Here is a 17298-nt window from a genome sequence, read left to right on the forward strand (position 1 = left end):
CGGTTCAATAGTTTTTATGCCCACCCTAATTTCACACTAACTTATAGTGGAATCCAAATCAACCAAAGTTTAACAATTGCAAAGTTAAATAAATAAATAAATGTTTAAGAACACAAGGCTGGTCTCCAGTAGCCTATTGGATTTGTGTGCTCCAAGCCAAAACCCATAATTTCTCGGGTTCGAGACTGGCAGAGAGAGAGAGAGAGACGAAGAGAGAGGGGTTGACAAAAAAATTTAAAAACACAAGGACATCACAACTTTAGTTTATAATTTACGCTAAACAAGTACAATGTTCTGTCTCATATAGTTTTTACACCCAAATAGCAATTGCAGATCTGCACCTCTTCTTCTATCTCCTTTTGTTTTCTAAACAGAAATAATTGAATTCAATCAAGTTTGTTCTTGTGTTTGAGGAAATGTGTACTTGTAACTATCCTCATCAGCAAAACCAATACTAGGATCCTTCCCCTCCCTAATCACCTCCCTAACATCCTCTATCCTCTCAAGAATTCCCTTCACAGCTAAATCGAATGCGTCTGCGGTCTCTAATCTTGACCTGGGATCTGCATAAACGAGGTTTGGAATTAGCCTTATAACCTCCTCTCTCAGGGCAAATTCCTTATCCTCTGAAATGCCAAGCAAGATTTCCTCAATGCTGGCTGGCACATCTTTTGCCTCCCTCACTGGAATAAACACAGAGTAGCTGCTATGATTCTTTGGCAAATGCCACAAGTACTGAGAATAAGCGGTACCCGGATGAAAAAAAACTGGTATACAACCAGCCAAAATAGAATCAAAAGCTGATCTCCTGGTGTATGAATCACCTCCAGGCTGCAAGCAATAAACTGAGCTCTGAAACACCCTCATTACACTAGCCGGGTTGTCACAATCAATGTTCCCACCAGAACTACAATCTATTAACTTGCAAGTGCTTGAAGCTAGGCACTGATCTATAATTTTGCCCCGAATCGAACTCTGCTGGTCAGGCCTTGGTGCCCCAGCAAAAGTGAACAAGTAAGGCCTTTCTAGCTTTCTCATTCTGTTCTGCCATTGAACCAATTCAATGTCCTTTGAAGGATGAAAATTTGTAGGGTATGGTATAGCATAGTCATTTTTCCATGAGCTTCCTTCAACTGATAACATACTCATGTTCATAGACTCAGGCAACCACCTCAGTTTACTACCCCAATCGGAAACATCATCTGTTTGCCTCCTGAAATCCCAAGAAATCCTCCCAGCAACCAAGAAATGGTCTCTCCCCCACATTTTCTTCCATTCGGGTTTTCTCGAGAGCCAATCGACAAGCTCTTTCGCCGAAGAGTCTCTGACCGTGAGGTTAGAATCCCACAGATGGAGGCTGGCATCAAGGCCAGCATAGAATGGGACATAAATGGCTGAAGCCAGAGTGGAGTTTTTTGTCAAACACTCATAATGCTTCATTTTGTTGTGGAATATGAACTCCAACAAGAACTGGTTTGTGGAAAACCAACTCTCATTGGCCAAAACCCCTTCATTGTTCTCAATTTCAGGACCAAATCCAAAATTCTCAAAGTAAGGACACAAATTGGGCTTATCAGTCCCCCTAGTAAGATATTTACAGTTCTCGAGCAAGTCATGGTTGAATTTTTCAGGAAGATCATCATGCATATAAACAAAACGACCAGAGCATGATTCTGTGCTGGGTTGGTCTGTAATTGAAAGGGTTTGGTTCTTCAAAATACCAATTGGGTCAACTTGTTGTGTGTTGACCAAAAGATTGACCCCATTGTTGACACTAAAAAAGGTTGAATAATCAAAGGAAAGCAATATAAAGCACAAAGCAAAGGAGATGAGAATGCCAAACCAGAGTTCTTGAGAGCACTTTGCAGGGAGCAGTTTCTCCATTGTTGGGCTTGCTCTGCTGAGCCAACCAAGATCTCCAGCTACTCAAGTCTCAGAGCAGAAGATAGAGACAGTGAGTGAAGGAGAAAGACAGGAAAAGCTTTGTTTGTGGAAAAGGAAAAAAGGAAAGAAAATAAAAGAGAAACCCCACAGCATTAATAATGTGAAGGAGAATTAATAGGTCCAGTGTGGCAAATTCAAGTACAAAATTAACTTTAGAGAAAATCATAGGCTTGCTAGTGTTGGTTGTCGGAAGATGACAAATGAAATGAGAATTGCTTTTGCTTTTGGATATCTGCAACAAGAAAAATAATTTGAAAAGTTTTTACCGAGGGAGGCACGTCCAATAGTTTGTCGGGTGATTAAAGTACAGGTGTTACACGTAAAACTTCGGGACACCGACACTGGCTAAGGGCATGTTTGGCAGTATCTTTAGCAAGGAAAAGTGTTTTTAGCAGAAAATTTTAAAATTATTTATGAATTATAAAAGCAGTTAAATTGTTAGTAAAAAATTTGATGCACATCCTAGTGCTTCGGTTTGTTTTGTTTTTAAAGAAGCCAATTCGGTACCTCATGGACTAGTTCGGTTTATACTATTATCTAATTAGGTATCTGAATTTTGAATGATAGGAGGACATTCCTGATATCATTCAGAATAATTTGGTATGTAATTCTTATGTTTTTTAATATCATCACTTCTCTTAAAAAATAAAAATAATTTTTTTTTTGCACTTATAAACAAAAATGTTTTCTACGTAACTTAAGCATCCCCATACGGATTATAAATCATGCAAATTTTTTTTTTTGGTGAACTAAATCATGCATTTTTAAAAACCGGCATGGGTTGCAAAATATTCATTACTTGTTAGAATGGATTAGTGAAAGCCTTGTTTGTTAGGCAAAAAGAAAACATAACAAAAACAAAAGCAAAAAAGCAAAAGCAAAAGCCTCCTCTGATCCTTGCAACACCCAAACACTGGTTGCGACGATCTGAAGTCATTGTTGTGAGGTCCGATAAGTTTTTGTAATTTTGGAAGGTTTCACAAGTCTGTAAACTCAATTTCCAGTGATTAATGAAGAAGTTTAGGTAAGTCTTTCACTTGTAATCCTTTTCTCGTTAACATGCTTTTACCATTTTGGGGTTTCCTCGTCGACAAAATTGCCTTGTGTTTATTGATTGAAAATAAGATTGAAGGAGTTGCATCGATGCATGTACTTTTCAATACACAGAGCTCGGTCTATTCCCCGATACCTTTAGAACCTATTTATTTATAATGTGATCGAATAAATGAGTATAACCTATTCAGCCCCTATAGGTATATTTTAAGACACTTTGGAATTTCAAACACATTACATCATTTGGATTTGCAGTGACCAGTTATTAACGTCAGAATGGGAAGACAAGGATAAGATCTCTTGCATATGGCAATAAAGTTCCATTCATAATACAAAACACAAAAATAAAAATAAAAAATACACACAAAATAAATAAGAAGATCTAGGTGCATTCATAAAACTCATGCACGTAGTAAATCGCTGGAAATCAACTTTTTTCTAGATGCGGTGGTGGGTGTGGCGGCGAAGGCGCTTCTTCTGTGGGGGTTGCAGAGTTCGTTTAGGCTCATAAATTGTTTTGGGATTTTGGTTATGTTGGGTTTGTAGACTTTATTTGGGCTTATGGTAAATTGTGGTGATGTGTGAGTTAGTAGTTTTAGTGCAGCTTTTGTCTGCGTTAGTTTTGCTTTTAGCATGTTAGTTTGTTGTCTTCTTGAAATTGGTATCTTGTTTTGTTGATATCTTTGATTGTACCGTTGAAATTTATCTAATAACATTTCTATTTGATCAAAATTAAAATAAAATAAAACTCATGCACGTAAGTACCTTCTCTTTAATGAAGCTGGTAGACATGGCATTCGTGTCGTGTTATCAGTATTCGTGTCGTTTTCGTGTCAACCCGTTTTTTTTAACGGGTTGACACGACACGACACGATAAGAAAACGGGTGAGAAATATCAAACACGAACACGACCCGCTCTAATTCGCGAATCACACGACACGACCCGTTTCACCCGTTAAGAAAATAAACTTTTTAATAAAAATTTAATAAACCTATATTTTTACATGCCCAAAAAATCAAAATCATTCCAACAAAAGCTAATATTCTTGAATTTAATCCAAACTTCAACATCAACATCCGTGAATATGATCCATCATAACAAAAGGAAAAGGAAAAACAAATATGAAGTAATCCATGAAGATCTGCACACCAAAAAATCCATTAACATGATCCAAACTTCAACATTTCACCATTGCAATTTTCCTGGAAGAAAAAAAAACACAGAAATTGTTAGACAGCAGTTAGTATGAAAATTCCAAACTCACAGAAATTGTTGTGAACTGCACATAAAAATTCTTCTCTAATATTGCTTTTAATATCAATTCTATACATAAAAATAAATAATATTAATACAACCCAAAACCATACAAAGATCAAATTGTTTGAAACTGTAACACTAAATCAAAATACAAGGTTGATTCTTCTTCATGCTTTATTGTTGGTTTGAAACTGCAACATTAAACATATATATATATATATATATGGAGGGCCAGAGCAAGGGGAAAAGCAAGGCCCCAGACAAAGAAGAAATGTGAAGAGCAAAAACACCATGAATTATGGAGGGCCAGGGAGGCGTCCAACTCCAATGAATGGGAATAATCTGAACATTTGTTAATGTTTCTCTCTCTCTCTCTCTCTCTCTCTCCTCCCGTGCACTCTGTGTCTCCAGCAAATACCAAGTCAGAAGCCTCTATATCTCTAATTGACAGCAGAGTAAATTAAGAAAAATCAAACATGTCCAGTACATCAATATATAATTTCCAAAGTCCACATAAATATATAATTTCCATATTGAAAATCAAATAAATTTACCGAATCAATTAAGAAAAACATTCATACCTTAAGATAGGATTTAACAGCAGAAAAGATCTTCAAAGACATAGAGAGGAGAGATCGCAAGAAGAAGGAGAAGATGAGAACTTGAGAGAGAAAGAAAGAAAATTGCAGAGCAGAGAAAGAAAAGAAAGCGGCTGAATGAATGAAGAGAAAGAGATGCTAGGGTTTTTTTTAAAAAAAATAGAAAATTACAAAATTACCCCCTCTTAACGGGTTGGTTCGTGTATTCGCGAATGGACACCGAAACGACCCGTTAGCTTAACGGGTGGCTAACGGGTCAACACGATAGCAACACGACACGATAACTCCAACCCGAATACTGAATTTTTCGTGCGAATTCGTGTCGTGTTATCGTGTCGTATGGGATTTTGCCATGTCTAACTGGTACTAAAGGGTTAGGTTGGGTTAATAAACTCCTTGTGAGATCGTGAGCTGCATATAAATTGCTGAAAATGTTTTTTTATTTTTTTCCCTTTTATTATGAAAGAAGATGTTGTTTCCAGACCAAGAATTGTTATTATCACAACTCTCTTGCATTAAAAAAAAAAATTATAAAAACAAACCGATAGTAATTGAAAATGTCTCTTTCAACAAAGGAGCAGACGTTGGAACTTGAAATATATTTTAATATTGAGAAAAAAAAAATACTACTACAATAACATTTAATTATATTTAGAAAAAAATATTTTTATATTTTTATACAAGAGATATTAGAGAACCGGACATTCGAACGGGTAGTTTACTAAGAAGGCCGCACAATAGCAAATGTGGTCTCTGGACTTACTATGAATTCATCCAAATTAGATCCATGATAAAGTTATAGATCTCGAGTGTAAACAATGGCGGAAACACAGAGGGACTAGAAGGGTCAAGCGACCCCATGACAGCCGAAAAGTTGGTGGTGGAGGTCCTCAGGCGACCCTATGGTTAGTTGGTCTGCGACCCCAAGGCGCACACCCTATGGTTAGTTGGTTCGACGAAAGACCTAAAGGACCTTGCGTTGGCGTGGTCTTTTATTTATTTATTTTTTAAATTATTTTTTTTAAGCTCTTGGCCAAAAAGAAGTTGTTTTGGTCCAGGTGCATTCAATTTCTTTTATGACATGACTAAAATGACGCCGTTTTGAGCCATGTCTTTTTTTTATTAAAAGGGTTAGAATATGAAAGCTTCATTCGATCAATCCCATAACCGCCATCCTGGGAAACTCCATAAAAACTTCCTCCAACCTCATTATATAAATAAAAAATTTAATTCTTCAGAAATTATATGTTGTGATTCAAACCCTAGCTTTCATTTTGTTTTGTTTTCTTCTATATTGCTTTGTAGGATTTTGGGGAAGAGATAGGAGGACGTCATGCATATGTTTTTTCAGGAGCATATGAAGTCCTACTGTTTATTGAATTTTAGGGCAAACAGTTATGAAGATAATAGTTCCACTGTTTTTTGTGTGTTGACAATAACTATTGCTAAATTATTGATGTTAACAAAGGAAATGAATACAAAGTGTTATGTTTTCTTCTGCTGGAATGTATTTATACCAGACTTTCACATGCAACTTGGTGCCTTTGAAAATGAAATCAATAAGGCTGTGGGAAAGTTTGACACATCAGTTTTTTTTTGGTTCATTTTTTTATTTTTTTTCATTTAAAAAAATCGAAATTTTTACACCACGACCCCATGATGTAAAAATCATGAATACGCCACTACGTGCAAAAAGAAAAATGCACTGTTGCCTCTTGCTCTAGGTGAAAATGTTTTAAATTTGTGTTAATGGTAACTCTAATTTGAACTCTAAAAAGAAATATCTACAAACAAATGATATTATTATTATTGTTGTTGTTGTTGTTAAGACATCCGCAATGGTTGTTTAACAATTCAATTCAATAGTTCAATTTATTCAACTTTTTGGGCAGTTATTGAACTGAAACGCAGTTTCACTTGCAGTGAAGGACTTCAATAGCTTACAAAATAAAAAATATATTTTTAAATGATCGAATAAAATAAAACGATAAAGTTAATTATATACAAATTATACAATTAAAATGGTTTAAAAATATTTTTAAAAAGAGAACAATTTTATAATAAAAAAAACCCTAATTGAACTAACAGAAAACTTATCCCAATGAAACTTGACTCCTGCAATTTTTTTTTTGTATCTCCTTTCTTTGCAACGTCCTCCCCCCATGGAGAAACACTTGCCTGCACCGCAGTCCTATCCCCCTCCAATCGCAGCCCTCCACTTGTCCATTTTCTGACAAAGTTGGACATGTGGCGGGCTGCGATTGGAGGGGGATAGGACTACAGTCCTATCCCCGGTGCAGGCAAGGTTTTTTCCCCCAGGGCCCCCCTTTCCTCTTTCCAGTTGTTTTTCTCTTCTTCCTTTCCCTGCATTTCTCCACCAAAGTGCACATGTATTTTTTTTTAAGGGAGAAAATGCAATTATCTTATTTTGTTGGTTTGATTAAAGACAACTTTTTGTACTTCTTTTGTTGTTTGTTTGCTGTAATACTTAGAGCCTTTATTTTTTTTGGGTCAATTAATCCTGGGATATTATATTTCCTGTTTGTAATATGAGAGAGTGGAAGAGAGGTATTAATTGAGTCTGAAAATGAAAGGGAAACAAATAGAAGACGGGGAAAACAAAAAGGGGCATGTATGTTTTGGGGAAAACAAAATTGTGCAAAGAAATGTGGGAGATGATTGAAGAGGAATGCTATTCACAATCGCTCAAAAGCGATTGTCAAAGGACTTGCTATACACGTGTACACGTTCTCATGCCTTCCCAAAAAAAAAATGATTTTTTCTCTTTCTTCTCTCGGTTGCCTCCCTCTCTCTCTCTCCCTTTATGTTTTTAATTAGTTTTTCTCTCTCTCTCTCCCTCTTTTTTCTCTCCGCCTGTCTCCATCTCTTTTTCCATCGCTCTCCCTCTTCTTCTCTCTGTTGCCTCCCTCCTCCTGCTTCTTCTACTTCTTAACAAACGGGGGCTAAGCCCAGACAACAACTAAACACAAAAAAATTATAGTCTTCCTTTTCTCTCTCCTTCTTCCTATTAGTCTTGTTTTTTCCCTTCGTTTCTCCAAAAAAATTTCTGTGTTTCTCTCCTTTTCTCTATGACGCTGCAAATTTCTGGGTTTCTCTCCTTGAGTTTTTGTGTTTCTGATTCCCACAATTGCTGCGTTTCTCTCCTGTTGATTTAATCATTACCCATCAAATGAACACAAAAAAGGAGAAGAAAGTTAAGAAATCTGAGGGAGAGAACTGTGATTTGGGGGAAGACAGACACAGAGAGGAAGAAGTTTGGGTTTTTAAAGCTTGGGGTTTTTGTTTTTGTGTTACAAAAAGTTTGGGTTTTTACAACCCATCGATGGAGACAGACACGGAGAAGAAGACGGAGGGGAAAAAGAAAATAAGAAGTAGAAGAAGCAGGAGGAGGAGAGAAGAGAGGGAGAGCGATGGAAAAAAAAGAAAGAAGGGAGATGGAGACAGGCGGAGAGAAGAAGAGAGGGAGAGAGAGAATAGAAGAAGCAGGAGGAGGGAGGCAACAGAGAGAAGAAGAGGGAGAGCGATGGAAAAAGAGATGGAGACAGGCGGAGAGAAAAAAGAGGGAGAGAGAGAGAGAAAAAAACTAATTAAAAACAGAAAGGGAGAGAGAGAGGGAGGCAACCGAGAGAAGAAAGAGAAAAAATCATTTTTTTTTGGGAAGGCATGAGAACGTGTACACGTGTATAGCAAGTCCTTTGACAATCGCTTTTGAGCGATTGTGAATAGCATTCCTCGATGATTGAAAGTTTGAAGATTTATGACAAGTCGCAGCTACCGTTGTCATTGTGTGCCGACACTTGACAGGGAACCCGCCAATTGTCTGTATGCGATGTGATCTACGGAGCAACGCCGTGACAGTAATTAAGGCAAGACTAGAGTAATGCTTTGGATGGCAAACCTATTAAATGAGAGCATGACGTGGTAGGCAAACCATGAGCCCCCCTCCCACTTTAGCGCCTGTGATTGTGCTAGTGTTCCACAAACTTTTCCAGTCAACAGTTTTTATTCTTTTCTTTGAGATGAGCGGGGAAAATAAAAATACAATATTAGCAAACTTTTATTTGACCATATCATTGATTATGTTGGACAAATTAAGCTAGTTTATTTCAGCCCATTATAAGAAAATTTGTTGAGTTGTTGAATAAATAAAAAGTCGTATAAAAAATATAAAAACATAGAGCATTTGAGCCTACATCCATGGACAAATGTTTAAAAATAGTAAGTGAGACGGTGCGACGGTGTGGTGTTATTAATTCACTCATATTATAATACGTATAGTTATTTATTAATATTATATCTAAGTTTATGATATATCAACCTCATCGTTCACTCATATTATAATACGTAGATTAATAACCCCATGTGATAATGCAATCATTGCACTGAAAAATTTATCAAGATTATCTCTAAAATTTTATCAACGGAAGAAAACAAAGAAGATATAACCTTTAAAATGAGGAGATATTAGATATTTAATACCCAAATATATCCTCCAAGCCCAATCAAGTTGGTTTGGGCTTTGACTTGTTCAGCTTGGCTAGGCCTATAAGTCAGGCACCCCAGCAATAAAAAGTCTCACAATCTCCAAATAAAAGAGTCATATATTTGTCTTTTGAGAGTTTCCAAAAATTGTAGATGTACCTAATTTGAACTAAATGTTATCACATATATTCATCTTTTGCAGTTAATCTAATTTTTTTTATAGGCATGATCCTAACTATCTAATCTTCCAAGTTCATCTTATCTACGTTTTTTTTTTTGGGGGGGGGGAGGAACAAGGGTAAGGGATTCCCGATTTTAAAAATACCTGATAGGGTATGAACCGGGGATGGTATTGTTATCCCCATCCCTGAATCCGAACGAATAAGTGTTGTATTTATTTTAATTAATAAATATATATAATATAATAATTGAAAAGTTACCCTAATTCCTAAAACCATGTTACAACTTATGTACAAACATTCCTTATTCCAACTCCATATTTATATGTGTGATTGGTTTTCTAGCTGTAGACTTGGATGTGTTTGTGCTTACCTTAAACTATATTGTGGAATTATTTGTTTGGATTAACTATAGTAAACCCCCCAAACTATGGGGGTCATTACAAACTTATACCCAAAGTTTATTGACCGGTTTGACTAGTACACAAACTTAAACGGAACCTTTCAAACTACACCCTCCTCGTCAAGTAAACCTTTAAAAATTCTGTTAACTGATGATGTGGCAAAATAGGATTCCTGTTTTAAGCTGATATGACATCCACATAGACTGAAAAATTAATAAAATATTCCTTTATTTATAAATTATTAAAAAAATTAAAATCAAATGTATAAAAAAAATAAAATTAGAAAAAACTAACCCAAAAAAAAAAAACCCTGCCAAACCCAAGTTTTCCTCATACTCGCCCTCTCTCTTTCTAGTCCTCCCGCCGCAACATTGAATCGATCCATACCCAACATCTGTTCCTTCTCCTTAATTTAATCAAACACACAAAAAAAAAAAAAAATTGTTTTCCTGTAATAGGGTTTTGTAATATGACTAGCTCTAGGAAAGGGTATTTTACTAAAATTGTATTTTATTTATTAGATTCACTTGACATTTTCTCATTGGTTCTGTGCCATGTCAGAAATTTTTAACAGAATCTTACGGAAGGGAATAAATTTATGTGTGAGATGCAACATAAAGGATCAATAATGTCACAAAAATATATAAAGGATCAAAGGTGATAATTTCACAAATCTGATGGACCTATAAAACCCCAAAAAAACAAACCTTTTAACCCAAAACCCCAAAAGCTGAGGGGCAGACTTCAATCACTCAGCAAAGTAGAGAGCAGACAGCAATGGAGTCTGAGATGAGTTGTGCACTCTTTCTTTCGCCTTATGGATTGCCTTCTCTTTCCCAACACTGAATAAATTTTCTCGCTTTTCTCAGAAACCAAGTTTCGAACCGTTTCGGCTGTTTTCATCATCAGGGTCAGGATTTCTTGAACAATCAGAGCCCCCTCTTCCCCCTCCGCCTCCTTGGGTCGAAGTGTTGCCCTCCGAGGTATTTAATTAATTGGTGTATTTTGCAAACTCAAGCACACGCCTACATAAGTTTCGAGAGATGATACTGAACAATTGATTGATTTTAATGTGGAATAGATTTTGCCCTCTGTGAAGTACACTGTGGAGCCAGTGGAGTTGGGTGGACTTACTTTGCTCAAGGTCACTCCTTTCTTTTTCATTTCTGTTTGGTTTCCCAGAAAATGGAGCATAGTAAAGAAGAGCTGTATAAACGAATATAAAATTTCATTGTTATCTCTATGTACTTTCCTTTTAAGGAAAAAAAAAAAGTTGCCCCTTTGAGTAGAAAGTTATGATAATCTATCAAATTAAGCTTAATCTGAGTGTAAATGGGACTTAGAGTTCATGTGTGTTTTGATTGTAGGGCCGCGTTAGTACTCAAGAGGTTTTCACGCTATCCAACTCCGATTTAGTTCCAGGGAAATATGAAGGTGTATAGAGTTCTTCCTATCTTTTGTTTGCTTTGTTAATAGTGACTCAATAATTAAAAATGACACTAAATTTAGTTTGTAATATTCTGCATTACAAATGTTTATCTTATTTATGAAATGCTGCTGCACCAAATGGTGATGGTATGTCTTTTGCTTTTCGGGTGCAGGGGATTAAAGCTATGGGAAGGTTCTCTTGATCTAGTTAAAGCTCTTAGCTCTGAAGTTCAAAATGGACATTTATCGTTTACCGGTAAGAGAGTTTTAGAGGTGGGCATCCTAATATTTTCAGGTGAATGTATACTGACCCATAATGCGTACACATGTTAACATTCTTCATGTTACTTTGTGTGGTAGTCTAATGTTCAAGTGTAAATAAGTTGACTTTTATTTGTAAAGGTGCTTTTGTGAAATGGGACATACGCTTCTTTACCTCAAGCCCTTACAAAGTGAAACTAGTTTGGCTTCTGGTCGCATTCCTGCCTACTTCATTCAGATTGTAGGGTTTCCTCACAAAGTATTACTCCATTAATTTCATTTTCACACATCGTAGAGGGGAACTCTTGAAATCTCTAGGTGCCTTTTAATTGTTATCAACAGATGGCTAGGTCAACCTTTTGGTGCTCTTATTTGCTTGGAACATTCAATTAAGTAAAGAATGTTAACTTGAATGAACTGCAATCTCTTCGTGATACATTACCAAATGGTTTAATGACAAATAGCCTGAACACTTTAACCTTTGTTAGAGATAACACCATGTTCTGCTGGATTAGATGGAAGTTATGCTTAGTTGGAGTCTTTGTTATGGGCTCTAACATATAACTTCTGAAGAAGTTACATCCCTTCATTTGAATGAATATATCTCTTCACATCTGCAGACACATCATTTAATTAGGTGTTACTTGGTGCACCTTCACAAGTCATTCAAGAAGCTACATTGTCATTGATCAATAATCAGCATATAACTCATATATCACAATTACAAGTGATTATCTCTTATGAGTGATTTCCTCGTTGGCCTCGAAATTGAGGCCACTGTCTTTTATCTCCTTCTCCCATTTCTCACTATGCCTTACTGTGTTTCCTGTCATGAATTTTCAGCTTGGTTGCAGTCATGGACTTCCTGGTATCTTTGCTTGCCTTGAGGTGAGTTTTTGTTTCTTAAGCTCGTATATTTGGTTTCATAGATTAGATTTCTTAAGATTCTTCATTGTTGCTTCAGGGTGCAGCTGCCATTCATTTCCAGGACTTCAATGCGGAGGTCCTGCAGTGTCTCACCATATCTAATGTAAATTCAAATGTTCCAAGCTTCCAAGGCCCAGCACTGCAAGTTACAAAGTGTGATGTGGGGACGGAAATTCGTTTTTTTGCTGGCGACTGGCGTGAAATACATTAGCTTCTTCCCTATCCACAAAACATTGAGAAGGATCTTAATGTTAGTACAGGGAAAGGTCTAGATGCTCACTATGATATTATTTTAATGGCAGAGACAGTTTACTCAATCTCTGCTCTCCCACATCTTTATGAACTCATAAAGAAGGTATTTCTTATTTAGTTTGTCGTTATTTATGATTCAGAACTGTGAACTTGCAGCTGCTGTAGGTCTGATAATGTTTAATTTACAGTGCATAATTCCTTCTCATGGAGTAGTATACATGGCTGCCAAGAAGCATTATTTTGGAGTAGGTGGGGGAACTCGAAGGTTCCTATCTATTGTGGAGAAAGATGGTAAGCTAGTCTGAATTATCTAGAAAACTACTTAGAATCTATCTCGCCACAGAAGTAGTCTCTTATTTGTTTTCTACCCTATTCCTTTGGTTCATGGGATTGGGTTTAGGGGAATGGTTCCTTTGTCATTGTAATTAAAATATTCATGGTTCCTTTGTTAAATATATGTGACAATGTGGTTATTGACTGTTGTCAAATAATTTATATCTATACATTATTGTTTTTGGAAGTAGGCCTCTCTTCTTATAGAGTCCACATCACCATCCTTGTCTCAGAGTGCTATCTTTACAGATGCTTAAATAAGAAATTTGAAATAAGTTTTATTGGAATTCCTTTCTGCATGGTCGCTGAAGTTACAGATGGTTCTTCTAATGTCCGAGAGGTGTGGAAGCTTTCATTTAAGTAGGCATGGAATTCATGTGGATCAAACATTATCCTTATTTTTTTATTTCTCTTTTTCAATCTCCTCCCCTGTGGCCACCAATTTGGCCACTTACCTCCCATATGAAGAATCAAATGTTACAGTTGTTAGGCTATATGCAGACAAGAAGGATGTAGAGAATATTTGGTCATTAGATAATTTATCTTCTCTAAACCTCTTTTATTTTTCTTTTGATTTACTATGTCTATATGCAGACAAGAAGGATGTAATGCAAATTCTTACTTTTTCAGTCCCAAAATAGAAGTTTTTCTTTAATTATTTATATTTAGTTGATTTTTTATTTACGGGTTCATCGTTCATGTTTCTTTTATTATTGATGCTGAATTTGTTGTGTTGCAATATTCATTGAATATAGGTATTGAAAATTCTTGATATCTCTTCATTCTTGAACTTACACTATGAACTAAGAGCAGTGTAAAGATTTGGATGTGGTTGAAAGTTCATGGGAGAGTTAGTACCTGTGAAAAGGATCCTGTTCTTGTTTATGGATCCATCGGTGAGATTAAGAATATTGAATGTATTTTTCAGCACCAAGGATCCTATACTTGTTTGAAACCACTTCATTTCACTAATATTGCTTGGTCATACAAGTTTAGAATGCAATGAAATGATTAGCAGTTAAAAAGATTTAACAGGATTGTAACTAGTTCTCGCGGTCTCATGGGGAACTATTTTGCAGATACAACATGCCTTTTAGGACGCAAACCTCTCAAAGCTTTTAGGGTTTCCACATCAGGCATCACCCCTTGTTCGATCATTTCCTCAACGAGCCTCGAAGCTTCACCTATCCTTTTAGCTTGCATATAGCCGTTGACCAAGGCTTTATAGCAAGAAGCAATGTCCAGGACATGATCTTTTATCACCATTAAATCAATGACCTTCTTTGCCTTATCCATTTTGCCATGAAAACAATAACCATCAATTAGCATACTGAAAGTTATTTTGCTCAGCTCCATGCCATATTTAACTTTGGCCACAACTACTTTATGAGCCTCTTCTGGCATCCCTCCTTGGAAGAGAGCATCCAAAAGTATTCTCAAAGTTATGATATTAGGTAAGACTCCCTGAACTACCATTTCATCAAACAACCTTGTGGCTTCAGCCCATTGATCCGTACGGCACATGCCATAAATTAGAGAGCTGTAAGTGACAACGTTAATCCTCATACCTCTTTGGGACATTAGCTCCAACACGGAGAGCGCTTCCTCGGTCCGTCTCTCCTTGCAAAGAGCATGTATTACAGTGGTAAAGGTTACAACATCTGGTGCAATTCCTTCATCCAGCATTCTATTAAACAACCTTGTGGCTTCTTTCCATTGCGCGGAATGGCAGAGGCTATTAATTAAGGAGCTGTATGTGACGACATTAGGCTTTACACCTCTACGGAACATTTCTTCCACAAGGTTAAGTGCCTCTGCCGTCTTCCCTTCCTTGCACAAAGCATCCAACACAGAATTGAATGTAACAATATTAGGGAAGGCTCCACAATCAATCATGTTTCTAAATAGCAGCACAGCTTCTTCCCACTTACCAGACTTGCATGCTGCAGAAATTAAGGAAGTAAAAGTGAAAACATTAGGCTTTATGCCTTTGTTTTTCATTTTTTCAAACAGAGCAAGTGCTCGTGTCCAAAGACCCATGTTGCATAATCCATAAATTAATGAAGTGTAACTGATGATATTTGGCGCAACACTTTTGTTGATCATATCTCGAAATAGGGTCAGCGCCTCATCTATTCTTCTTTCTTTGCATAAGCGGTCAATGATTGGATTATAGCATTGAGGGTCAGGCTTAAACGTTCCATCTTCATACATTTGCTCGAGTATCTCAAGCGCCATACATGTTTTCCCAGCTCTGCACAACCCATTAATTATAGTAGCGTAAGTGATTTCACTGCATGCTAATCCTTTCTCTTCTATTTTCCGGAGTAACTCCATTGCCTCAGAGAGCGACCTATACTTGCAAACCCCATGAAGCAAAGCATTCAAAGTATAAGCATCGGGCTGAAGACCATGTTTAAGGATAGTTGCTAAAACAGAGAAACCCAAGTCCACCCGATTCATACGGCACAAGCAATTGATAACAACATTCAGTGTATAGACTTCAAGGTGTAAGCCAACACAAGCCAGCATCTGTTTATACATAGAAACTACAGTGGAACACTGATTCATCTTGGAGACTGCCCCAAACAAATGATTAATAGCCGAAATCGAGGGAATGGGTTTCATTTGAATTACGGAATCGAAGTGACCCAGTGCTTCATCTAACCCAAGATTACCAGATTTACAACGCGTTTTTACCAAATCCTCCAAATCAATGTTTTCCTTAACACTAACAGTATGACAACGATTGACAGCACAAGAGCAAAACTGGCTTCTGCAAAAGACGAGCCCAAACAGAGAATAGAGAGAAGAAGGATTACCCTTTTGGAGAACCGTGAGCCCTTGAGCTCTTTTGGCCATAATTTTCGTCATCATCGACCAGCTCCTAAGGCAGAGCAAGCAATTCACGATTTTTTTGGTCGAAATGAACGAAATTTCATTGCCAAAACAAAGATACAACTTAACCCAAATACGAAAAAACTGACAAAAAGAAAAACAAGGGCTCAAACATAACAAAACAGAACTCAACCTAAAATACCAAAATAGGAGGCCCAAAACAACAAAAGCCCACAAATACAAAAACCCCAACACCTAACCCTAAACAAAACAAGCTGCCGTTGCTACCACTACCACCAGAAAAGCTACTGCCGCCACAAGAAGAGTAAGTGAGAGGGTTTAGTTACTTCAATTTTAGGGAAGAACGATCATTTTCCGTTGGTTCATCCATTTTTGCCTACTGTTGGTTGGGCATCTATTTTTATGTTTTATTTTTGACAAAGTGGTATTCTAAATTATATTATGAAATTTGCATATAAGGTGCGCCACGGTGAAAAAGTGGGTCAAACTCTCCCCCTTCACTCAAGTCCTTAAAATTGAGAAGGAGCTTCTCCTTACAACCAATTGTAAGGACTCAATTGTAAATGCCACATCAACCACACACACACACACACACACATATATATATATATATCTTCAGAAAGTAAAAATGAAAACTTTTCCTGACCCTAACCCAGCATCATCTTTAGAAAATTGAATGTTTGCGAAATAGAAAAAGTTGATTGATACAAAACCCTGTGAGGAGTGTGCAGCATATGAGGCTTTGATCTTAAAATTATTATTGCGTCGATTTAGCTGCACCAAAATGGATTCAGTTGCATCCTCAACTTGTGATACTCGCAAGTGCACGAGCCGTTCGGTAGTATAGCATATGTAAGTGCAAGGTTGATTCCACAGGGATTGGTGATTGAATAATCCAATTTAGTTTTCCTACACAAAACAGAAAAAAACAAGAAAGAAAATAAATAAAACAAGAAAGAAAGAAAAGAAAATAACTCAAGCAGATAAGTTTCCAAGTTCAATTAGATTAACGGATTGATTCTAGCTAAAGTATGATTAAGTCATGGTGTTTGGTCCTAACCTTGTGTTCCTAATTCCCTAATTTGATCATTTGTTGTCTAACCTAAAATTAAGCATTAGGAACCCATTAAGCATAGAAGAACAATTTAAACAACCAAGCATGTATCTAATCCCTGTTGTTGAATGTCCATACATACTCTTCCTATTCATAGGTCAATTCGAATTAAAGCATGGTGTCTACTCTTAATTCAAACCAAGATAGCTAACATGCAAGCCTAAATGGTGATCAATCATTCAAA

At 36.7% G+C, this 17298-nt stretch overlaps 2 protein-coding genes, 1 long non-coding RNA gene and 1 pseudogene across 4 annotated transcripts; 1 reads left to right on the plus strand and 3 right to left on the minus strand.

Annotated features, from left to right (window-relative positions):
- Positions 1-233: 233 nt before the first annotated feature.
- Positions 234-2100, minus strand: LOC110744280 (putative xyloglucan galactosyltransferase GT14). The gene has a single exon (XM_021944252.2). It carries the CDS (start codon positions 1882-1884, stop codon positions 391-393), a length of 1494 nt encoding a protein of 497 aa, XP_021799944.1. The 5' UTR covers positions 1885-2100; the 3' UTR covers positions 234-390.
- Positions 2101-3952: 1852 nt separating this feature from the next.
- Positions 3953-5211, minus strand: LOC148297390 (uncharacterized). Its single transcript, XR_015832894.1, has 2 exons — positions 4837-5211; positions 3953-4200 (listed from the first exon to the last, which is right to left on the minus strand). It is a non-coding gene; the product is annotated as an uncharacterized LOC148297390 (long non-coding RNA).
- Positions 5212-10728: 5517 nt separating this feature from the next.
- Positions 10729-13649, plus strand: LOC110744303 (uncharacterized; annotated as a pseudogene). The gene is made up of 8 exons (XR_015832893.1): positions 10729-10923; positions 11022-11084; positions 11308-11399; positions 11542-11641; positions 12473-12517; positions 12594-12911; positions 12997-13099; positions 13453-13649. The product of XR_015832893.1 is annotated as an uncharacterized LOC110744303 (transcript).
- On the minus strand, positions 12750-16106 carry LOC148297391 (uncharacterized). The gene has a single exon (XM_088246948.1). The coding sequence runs from the start codon at positions 16016-16018 to the stop codon at positions 14210-14212; it is 1809 nt and encodes a 602-aa protein (XP_088103074.1). The 5' UTR covers positions 16019-16106; the 3' UTR covers positions 12750-14209.
- Between the last annotated feature and the right edge of the window lie 1192 nt (positions 16107-17298).

Source organism: Prunus avium, chromosome 1 (assembly GCF_965620075.1).
Source record: "Prunus avium chromosome 1, drPruAviu1.hap1.1, whole genome shotgun sequence".
Lineage (NCBI taxonomy): Eukaryota > Viridiplantae > Streptophyta > Magnoliopsida > Rosales > Rosaceae > Prunus > Prunus avium.

Excerpts from the sequence above, each read along its gene's own strand:
- LOC110744280 (XM_021944252.2), bottom strand. The coding sequence starts at position 1,884 with ATGGAGAAACTGCTCCCTGCAAAGTGCTCTCAAGAACTCTGGTTTGGC.
- LOC148297391 (XM_088246948.1), bottom strand. The coding sequence starts at position 16,018 with ATGATGACGAAAATTATGGCCAAAAGAGCTCAAGGGCTCACGGTTCTC.